Genomic DNA, 9946 nt, shown 5'->3' with positions numbered 1-9946 from the left:
CTTGTTGTGGTGCGCAACGTGCATTTGCTATCAAAGCGTTTTACAAAAACAATGACAGTGTGGAGGGAGCGCGTAGAGAATTTCGCCGTCATTTTAATCTGGGACGGCATGACCGTGTTCCAGCAGCACATGCAATTAAAACATCGATATCTAATTTTGAGGAAACTGGTTCGCCAATGAAAAAGAAACCCCCAGGCTGTGAGCCAACCGTCCGTACACCACAGAATGTTCAAGCTTTACAAGTACAAGATGCTGTCACACGAAGTCCACATCGGTCAATCCGTCGTCTCTCAGCATGTTTATAATTGCATAGTTCAAGTGTTCGAAGAATGTTAGTGAAGGATTTGCAATACAAGTTGCAGATCATCCAGGAACTAAAACCGAACGATGCAGTTGTGCGAGCACAATTCTGTAATGTAATGCTTCAGAAGATAACTGATAACGAAGAGTTTGTTCACGAACTGTGGATGTCAGACGAAGCGCATTTCCACCTCAGTGGATTTGTTAACAAGCAAAATTTCAGATACTGGGCACAAGAAAATCCTACGCAACTACACCAGCGTCCGTTGCACAGCCAGAAAGTGACCGTGTGGTGTGCTATGCCATCTTACGGTGTTATAGGCCCTTATTTTTTTGAGGATGACAACGGTCTAGCGATTACAGTGACGTCGGCTCGTTACGTAGCCGTGCTTGAAACCTTTGTTGTGAAACAACAAAAGAGATTTCCACCAATTCTTAACACAGCCTGGTTTCAACAAGACGGAGCAACGTCACATACTGCACGAATATCGATGGCAGCTGTACGCCGATTGTTTGGACAACGTGTCATTTCATGAAATGGTGACATTAGATGGCCTCCCAGTTCGCCTGATCTCTCAGCTTGCGATTACTTTTTGTAGGGTCACCTTAAAAACAAAGTGTTCCACAGTAGACCTGCTACAACGGAAGAACTGAAGGCAAAGATCCGAGAAGCAATTGCGGAAATTTCAGTTGAGATGTTACATCAAACCATGAACAATTTAACGAAGAGACTTCGTGAGTGTTTACGTAGAAGAGGAGGTCACCTGGAAGATGTCATCTTTAAAAACTAAACTAAAATGTTTGTATCCTAAAATGGCAACATTTATACAATTACATGAAATAAAATTCATTTTCTAAAAAAAACTTTTTCATTAACGTTATTTCATTTTTAAAATTTCCCGTTTCTTTGAACCACCCTGTGTTAATATTGCTAATAGTTTGATACTAATTTACTTAGTGAAACTGCCCTTGATATGTAGGCTATATTTATATCAAATTTCTCTTTAATAATATTAATGATGATGCTTTATTCTCTTCCTTAACACGCCCTGTTATCTACACCGCCTGTTGGTTTCTTGTTGCATCATGTACGCATCTAATACCAGGCAAGTGTAGAATCTAATAGGGTGAGACCTTTAGAGATGCATTAAGGTAATTGAATCCCTTATAAAGGTTATACATTTGAACTCCCAACCTCATTACCCACATCTCCTTCATCCTACCGCTTCAATCTTCCTACTGCTTCAGTCGGATTTACAATTAAAGAGTCAAACTTTAGACAAACATACCTGTAGGTACAAGATCTTTATTACTTTTATTCAGTTTCTAAGAAAATCGTATCTTTAGCAAACTGATCGTCGAATTAAAACGTCTACCGATCAGAAATAAAATGTTCTGTTTATTTTTGTTTTAAGGAAGCCATTTTAGAAGTTTGTTTTATGTTAAGGAGGTATAGTTTACAAACGTTTTTGGCTAAATATGGAACTCTTGAACTAAAACCAGTTAAATTAAATGTAATTTTAGAAGATAAATTTTGTTCATCATATTTTTATTTTATTTTCTACTCACCTTTTCAGGTAGACGGTAGTTATATTATTATTATTATTATTATTTTCCTTTAAAACATGAAATACTTAGTTAAATTACAGTATTTTACTGATAAAAATTCTGAGGGTTTGGCTATTACTGTTTCCTCCAATGGGTGTAACAAATTAAAAAAATGAATATCTAGTAATTTTAGATAATTATGTCAATTTTTGTAAATTCATAAGTTTTCAATTTTGAATACTGATTGAAAATCTATTCAAGACTGCCATCGAAAAAGCCTATTTTATTGATGCCTCACTGAAACATTGAGGTTAGCTGTATCACTCTTTTTTTTTTACTGATTCAACATGCAGTCTACAGAATGATTACGCTCATCTGGTTCCACTGAATTTATTAATTAGATGAATTTAAAAAGTAGAGTTTATCGAAAGATAAAAAATAAAAATAAATAAATAAAAATTTGATACTGAATATCTCCTTGAATTAACTGTGATTGACAAGTAGTGGAAGTAATAGAATAGTCAAGTTGTAAATAATATCAAGTGAAACAGTGGAAATTATTGATAAAAAATAAGAAATTATACGTTTACATTCTAAATCTCTGAATTTTACGAATAAAGAGCATAACAACGAATAATCAATCTACCTTTTTCTTCTTTTCGATAATTTTACAGGAGTAAATAAGTACTACTCGCTAATATTAACTTTTTTCCGGCTCTTTTTTAGGGAAAAACTTCTGCGTCTCTCTCTTACAATTCATGACCTACAATTTATATCCATCTTCAAAAACAACCCGATATCCGATTCTGTAACGACTAGACGGGAATAATATTTATGATTCTTAAGAGCAAGGGGTGGAAAAGAGTGAGAGAAGAAAGTCAAATAGAGAGTTTAATTATTAGTGAGGACGGTTCAATATTAGGAAATACAGATAAAATGTTTCCCTTTTTCTGTAAGCCATCTGACTACAAAGAGTATATAACAAAATTACGAATTATTATTAATGTTTTTGAATTTGAAGATGAGACTTTATGAGTTAGAAGATGCTCTGTAATTCCTTAAAATAGAAGAGGAAAATATTATCTGAAAAATGTGAGTAATGCAGAACACTTTTAGAGAAGTAGAACTAATTCTAGATTTTATCTAGGATAAGCAATACATCTTTAATTTGTAATTAAGAGTGACGTCAGAAGAAGTAAAAAAGAAAGACATGAAGTGTGAAGTTTACAGACGAGAAAGTTTGGAATATGGATATTGTGAGATGGAAAAATCTTTAGAAGGCAGTGAAATATTATTACTGGGAGTAGAGAAAAAGAAATCGATGAACTTTGAAAACCCTAGAAACATGATGCTGCAGTAAGTGATTGTTACTGTAAATGTAACTTATAAGAATGTTTCATCTGTTAGCAACTTAAAAGAAGAAGACGATAAAATGGACTCTAGCTGATATAATTTGAAAAAAAATTTAGCTGGTAAAATATGAAAAAAATTGCAGTATAGTGTGAAAGCATTTTATCAGTAGCCAGCTGTATTTCCTATTCAATTTTGAAGAAAGGATAATGTAGAGGTTTTCACAAAGGCTGAAGAAAATGCTAGAATATTAAATAAGTGGGTTATTGAAGTCTCACAAGATAATAACGAAGGAATACTGCGTTTTAAGAAACGTATTAGGAATGAGTGTTGTGAATGTAAAAATGTTTGTATCAGGAAATATATTGAGATTCAAGTGTAATTTTAAAGAATTCATACATCGAGGAAAGAAATGAAATAGCTGAACTTGAAAAAGATTAATGAAAAGAAGAAAATAATGAAGGTTGATTAATTATTACCAGCTTCGCTTAGAATATGACTAATAATGTGTCGAAATCCTCATTAAATCTTAACCTGAACCTACGCACTGTTAAAAGTGTCCAGTAAGTTATTTTTGAATATAGTTTTTACGATTTGATTACTTCACTACTTGGGGCAGCTACATTGATTATTCAGATACTGAAATAGTTAAGATGTATTGAATTAGAAGTTTATCAGAAAATTATTTTGTTATGATAAAGATGATGGTCAGCGATGTTTTTGTTCCAAAAAAGGAACCGACAAAACAAAAGTAGTTAAAAATTATTAATCTGTAAATCAGTAGGATTCTGTTATACATTTTAGAATTAAGCTGCCTGTTCCGTTAAACGCTATGTAACAATTATGAAGTTTCAAAAAAATAATAATAAAAGTACTGTCGAATAACATAACTTTTCGAATAATAAAATTTTGTTATATTAATTCTACATCGAAGCACTGATTCGTGGATATTAATTATTAACATTGATTAGTCATGTTTTTAAGTATACTCTTTATTATTTTTTAATGTCGAGTACATGTTTTATGTGTAATAATTGTATGTGTTGCTATTCATGTGACTGTGTAGTTCAATATTTAACGAATAACTGATTACAATAATACAGTTTATACATAGCTTAACTATATACATATCAGCTGGTAACTACGCCAGCAACATAACAAACTTGTTTACATTTACATAAAGAAGAACAATAGTAAATTTCTTTATTTGTATGAAAAATAAAGAGGAAAGGAAAGATACGGGACTGATCAAACACTCTAAACTTTAATGGGCGCGTCAACAAAACAGTCTATATTAAAAATTTAATAATTGTCTTATTTACATATTTTAAAAATAGTTTAATACAAAATTAAGTATTTAATACATTTAACTGTACTTTAAAACATTTTTTTTTAATACTACGTCATGAAGCTAGTCACCATCTCGTCAGTCTTTAAATCACAAGTTTTTGTTTTCTATAACACTAACAAATTAGCAGAAATTGCGGTATCATTGTGATAGTTTGTTCTTTTTAGTTTCTCAACGTTTAATGGAGGTGGATAACTAAATAACTTACTCTTTCAACAGTCCCACCAAAAAAAAATCATATTCTATGAGCTACCTCGACGCCCAAGGAATCTTTTAATATCTGGAGTAAAGGTAATGGCTGGAAAATATCGTTTAATAAAATTCATGGATCGCTTGGCTATGTGTTTTATCACTCCTTCCTGTTGTAAACAGATGTCTTTATTGATTTTACGTTTCTTCAATATTTGAGAAGACAAAAATTCTTCAATCATTCGGACATATCTGTCTGATGGGACTGTAACATTATTCCCGTTAATATTTTCAAAAAAAAATTTATATGTATATAAATGAGATTATTCCACAGTATACCAAACCGCATATAACAATACGGTATTGCACACAATAAGGTGACTTTAGTGCTATGTAATGGTATTGACAAATTTTATTTAAGTTTTTGTTGTCCAGTACCGGAAGTTTTGTTTATTTTCACTTCCGCATAAGTGGTATTTGTTTACACGTCATGAATATCGTCTTTTTTAACGTTAATAAGATTCAAAAGTTTTATTATTACCTCGGTCAGCCTCATTTAATGAGGTACGACATTGAATTCTACATAGATACATGGGCAAACCCTTATGAAGAATCATCTGATTACTGGTGTTCGACCAGTCGAACGACACTGAATGTCAACGGACAGATTGCTTGGTGCTTTGTAATATTGTATCTGTCAATGGGATTATGTTTTCAGGTGTTCGTACATTTCTTTGTTTATCAGGAGACTTCTAGTTCAATGTTAAACCGATTGCTTAGCAATTATTTATCTTGATGGAAAAAACAGGGCATTATACGGTGATACCGTATCATTCCGATGAATGCTATTTGCACCGCTATTGTAATAAATAACCATTGTAATAAATAGCCATTGTATAATAGCCATTATACAATGGCTATTTCCGATGGTGGAAAAAGCCACTGTATAAAACTATGGTCATATTTGAAGAATGCGTCATCTTCATCGGTCTAACGCTCTATTAAAATCAAATGCTACAGATAGAAGAATCTGTTGTTGTCGAACGTAACCGAACATTAACGGAAAAATCTTATTTTTATAATCTCGCCCGTTTCAGTAGCCCATCCTTTACTTTACAGTAGAAAGAACAATGAGTTATTTGAACATAAAGAAGCGGTTTATTGTATTCAGAATAATGGAGATATATAAAAACTGCCAAGATCTGTCGATTCTTAATAAGAAAATACTAATGAAGTGCATATGAAAATATATGTAAAAGAGTTAAATTGGTATTGGTACGAGTTACCAAAGTTGAGTTAGTTTTCACCGTGCTAAATAAAATCTCTGTATTAGAAATATACTGTTATTAATTTATTTTAATTTTACTGAATGTGTTATAATATTTATACATAACTTACATGTATGAATTATATGTTGTTTATTATTGTTACATTTAGTAATTATTAACAGTTTAACGTTTGACTGCTATACAAAAATTTGATGAGCTTAAAAGAGCACCAATTAGTATTTATAAGGCTGATATAGTTAATGTAAATGAGCTGACAGTGGTTTATAGAAAAGATGTTTTTTATCCCACTACGCTTGGAATATGATAATATGATTGGGAGTTATACTCGTTGGTTTTTTTTTTGTTTCGATAATCATAGAAGATGATTATGTCGAGTTCGATCTCGACGTAATCACTACTACTACTGCTACTACTACTACTAGTGGTAACCGTGTTGCGTTTCGCTCTGCGATCTTTTAGACTTTTTGGTTTATTTTTTTTTTTTGAATTGGTGATACGGAACTGTTGTGGAATTTTACTGGACACGTCTATAAAATTGGTGATAATTGATTTTCGGACTACTGAGCTATTCGAATTTTGTGTTTTTCCTATATTAAACTAGAGTGAATTGGTCGGATTTAACCTCTAATGCATGAAGAAAATTTCTAAGTGGATTGTCTTGATAATACAGGTAAGTGACGTCATTGTGAATTAGCGTAAACAAGAACTTGTAAAACTTTTCATATTTTTACTCTAGAACGAATATTTTCTAAGTCCGGCAAGCTTTTATTAGAGAATTTGTATTTCCTAGGTATCTCCCTATTCTTTTCCTTTACAACCCTTTCTCCCTGGATCTCCATTGATCCGGGTATCCCCAAAATTTTGGGGCACCCACCAATTTTTTCCCGACCTCATTTTTGGACGGATACATTTTGGTACCCCCAATTTTTTTTTTGATTCCCAAAAAGGGGCAACTGGGGTATCATTGGAAGCGATTTTGAGAGCTGATTCCGGTTTCGGTTTTGAATTTGAAAGTACCAGTGAGAAATTAGGGTGGTTTTAAAAAGAGCTTCCTCCCGAACGTAGTCAAGTAGGTAATCAAATTACTCAGACTTAGAAATAGTACACGTTAGTGGTAGCTGAACTCTTTTTCAATCCCACTGTAATCGTATAGCAGCTAAACGGTTATTAAAAACATGGACCCGAAGTCTAAACGAAAAGAAAAGAATGTAGCGGCTAAAGACGGACGACGCGCAACAGCGAGCGAAACTGTGGGGACTGGTAGTCAAAGGCGCTCGCAGTTCAGAGTGGTTTGTGATTCAAAACCCACGACATCGAGTACTAAAAATGTTGGCGATTCAAGACGTTTTACTGAAGAGATGGACGTTGAGATGAGGGCGGAGAAGGGGCAGAAACGCTCGAGGCAGGTATAATCTTTTCATCGATTTAAATGGATTAAAGCCATCCAGCCGGTATGCTGGGACGGCACCTGGGGCAATGATCTTACAAGACTCCACCATCCTCGAAGATGGAAAGATCACAAATACCGGAACTAGGTACACGGTAATCTATGATTCTAGAGAAGGAGATAAGATAATGGCCTCTCATATTATAAAGGCCTTACGAAGAGCTGTAGGTAAGCTGGAGTCAGTTGTCTTTGTGGTTCCCAGTGGTCCAGCGGGCATCATAGTGAGGAAAATAGTAATATACATGATGAGGAAGGGTAAGACCTTGCCGAGGATGTTACTCCCCAGCCTGAGCGAACAAGGGAGGGCAAGGTCGAGGTCGGTATCAACAAGAAGGGGAACCCCCCCGGTCGTTGAAAGTAAAACGGTCGTAGTAAGGACCCCCGGTAAATCTTATGCCGATCTGTTGAAAACCATGAAAGAAAAGGTTAAGGTTAAGGAGGCCGGCGAAATACTGTCAATTAAACAGAGAAGGGATCAACAACTAGAGGTCCGAATTAGTGGGGCACAGAAGGCGGGGGAGTTTTCCTCCCTGCTGAAGAACAGAGCAGAGGATCTCCAGGTGGATATAAGAACAAGAGGAGACCGTAGAACAGTTGTTCATGTAAAAGACATGCTAGGCGACACTACTGAGCGAGAGATCAGGGAAGCGGTAGAGAAGGTACTAGGACAAGGAGAAAACTTTCAGGTCACATCACTAAGGGAGGCATTTGGAAACACAAAAAATGCCACGGTGGTCACAAGTCAAAGGAATGCAAGAAATTAATTGCAGCAAGGCTGAGAGTAGGGTGGGTGAGTTGCAGGGCCTACATCCGGACGGATATAGAGAAATGTCATCGATGTTGGGATGTCGGTCACAGCAGAAGAGAGTGCAGAGGCCAGGACCGTTCAAACCTCTGCTTCAACTGTGGTAAACCCGGCCATGTAATTAAAGATTGCAAGGAGGCGACCATATGCCTGGACTGTGGATCCACTTCACATAGGACCGGGAACCCGTGCTGTAACAAAGGTCATGACTAAAGTAATACTAATTAATAATAATAGAAGTCGCTTGTCTTGTGATCTGTCTGAGGAGATTGCAACAAGGTACGATGCCGACTTCTTGGTGGCCACGGAACCAAATGTGTACTTGGCGGCCAGGGGACATTGGGTGACTGACAGGAATGGGGATGTGGCCATCAGAAGGATTGCTGGCAATGTGGACTACAACCTGTATCATAGGGGTGATGGTATGGTAGCCGTAGAGTTAAGCAATATAATAATAATAGGAATTTACATTAGTCCTAATTGTACTACGGAAGCCTTTAAAAATAGACTTTTTGACTTACAGCAAGTCATGACGCGCTCCTGTAAGAGAACGCTTGTTCTAGGCGATTTCAATTGTAAGACAGCGCTAGCTGGTGCGGCCTACACAAATATTAGAGGAAGAATACTAGAGGAACTGCTTGAGGCTAATGGCGCGAATTGTGTTAACGACGGGACCGCCACTTATAGCGCAAGAGGACATAATTCGATAATTGATTTGGTTATAATCGACAGTAGGATCCGTACTGACTCAATCGACTTCGAGGTCTTTAACGAAGAAACTGCTAGTGACCATAGGGCCATTTTAGTCACCCTTAGAGAGTACCCACCAGGAAGAAGACAGTTAAACATCTTCAGTAGAATGACAGAACAACAGATTCACCGCGTTACAAACAACGCAGCAAACAGAATCAAAAATTGTCCACAAATAACTCCCGAGGCGTTCCAGGATATAATTAAAGAGGAGATAGCTAAAATACCGCCGAGTAACAATAAATATCACCCGGTTTATTGGTGGTCTGTAGAGATAGAAGAGCAGAGAAGAATCATGCAACGATACAAAAGAGCAGCTCAGAGATTACGCGCTAGAAATAGAATGGAAGAAGAAGGGCGTCTTGCGATAGAGCAATACAGACAAGCTAGGAAAATACTTAACTTCCTTATCACACAAGCTAAAAAAAAAGAAATGGCTGGAGTTGTGTGAAGAGCTTAACGAAGATCCCTGGGGAAAGGCATTTAGGATAGTGACCAAACGCCTGGGAAGATACGTGCCGACATTGAGTGCTGAAATGTCGGCACGACAGGTTAAATTGTTATTTCCCAGAATAGAAGATCTCAATAGAGAGGTAATTGAGTGTCAGGCTGGCAGGTTCACTCAAAAGGAGGTTTTGGAAGCCATCATGAAATTAAAAAATAAAAAAAGTCCAGGACCGGATGGCATACCTGCCGCCATCATTAAATACCTTGCCAGGATCATACCCTGGGAATTAATGGATGTTGCAAGTTATGGCTTACAAAACCGTAACTTCCCCAATAGTTGGAAAGAAGCCAGAACTGTTTTCATTCCTAAAATAGGACCAAACCAAGAAGAAGTAGGATACAGACCAATCACACTAATAAATAGCATGGGTAAGGTAGTCGAAAGATTACTAGAAACTCGACTCAGAGAAGAA

At 35.9% G+C, this 9946-nt stretch overlaps 1 protein-coding gene across 1 annotated transcript; it reads left to right on the top strand.

The window, feature by feature from the left end:
* Positions 1-8805: 8805 nt before the first annotated feature.
* Positions 8806-9477, top strand: LOC142317761 (uncharacterized). Its single transcript, XM_075354311.1, has one exon. It carries the CDS (start codon positions 8806-8808, stop codon positions 9475-9477), a length of 672 nt encoding a protein of 223 aa, XP_075210426.1.
* Positions 9478-9946: the final 469 nt, after the last annotated feature.

The sequence above is a fragment of the Lycorma delicatula genome, chromosome 1 (genome assembly GCF_047948215.1).
Source record: "Lycorma delicatula isolate Av1 chromosome 1, ASM4794821v1, whole genome shotgun sequence".
Lineage (NCBI taxonomy): Eukaryota > Metazoa > Arthropoda > Insecta > Hemiptera > Fulgoridae > Lycorma > Lycorma delicatula.
Note: the sequence above shows the minus strand (reverse complement) of the source record. Positions and strands in the feature narration are given on the sequence as shown.

Coding starts and splice junctions, on each gene's coding strand:
- LOC142317761 (XM_075354311.1), top strand. CDS start 8,806: ATGACGCGCTCCTGTAAGAGAACGCTTGTTCTAGGCGATTTCAATTGT.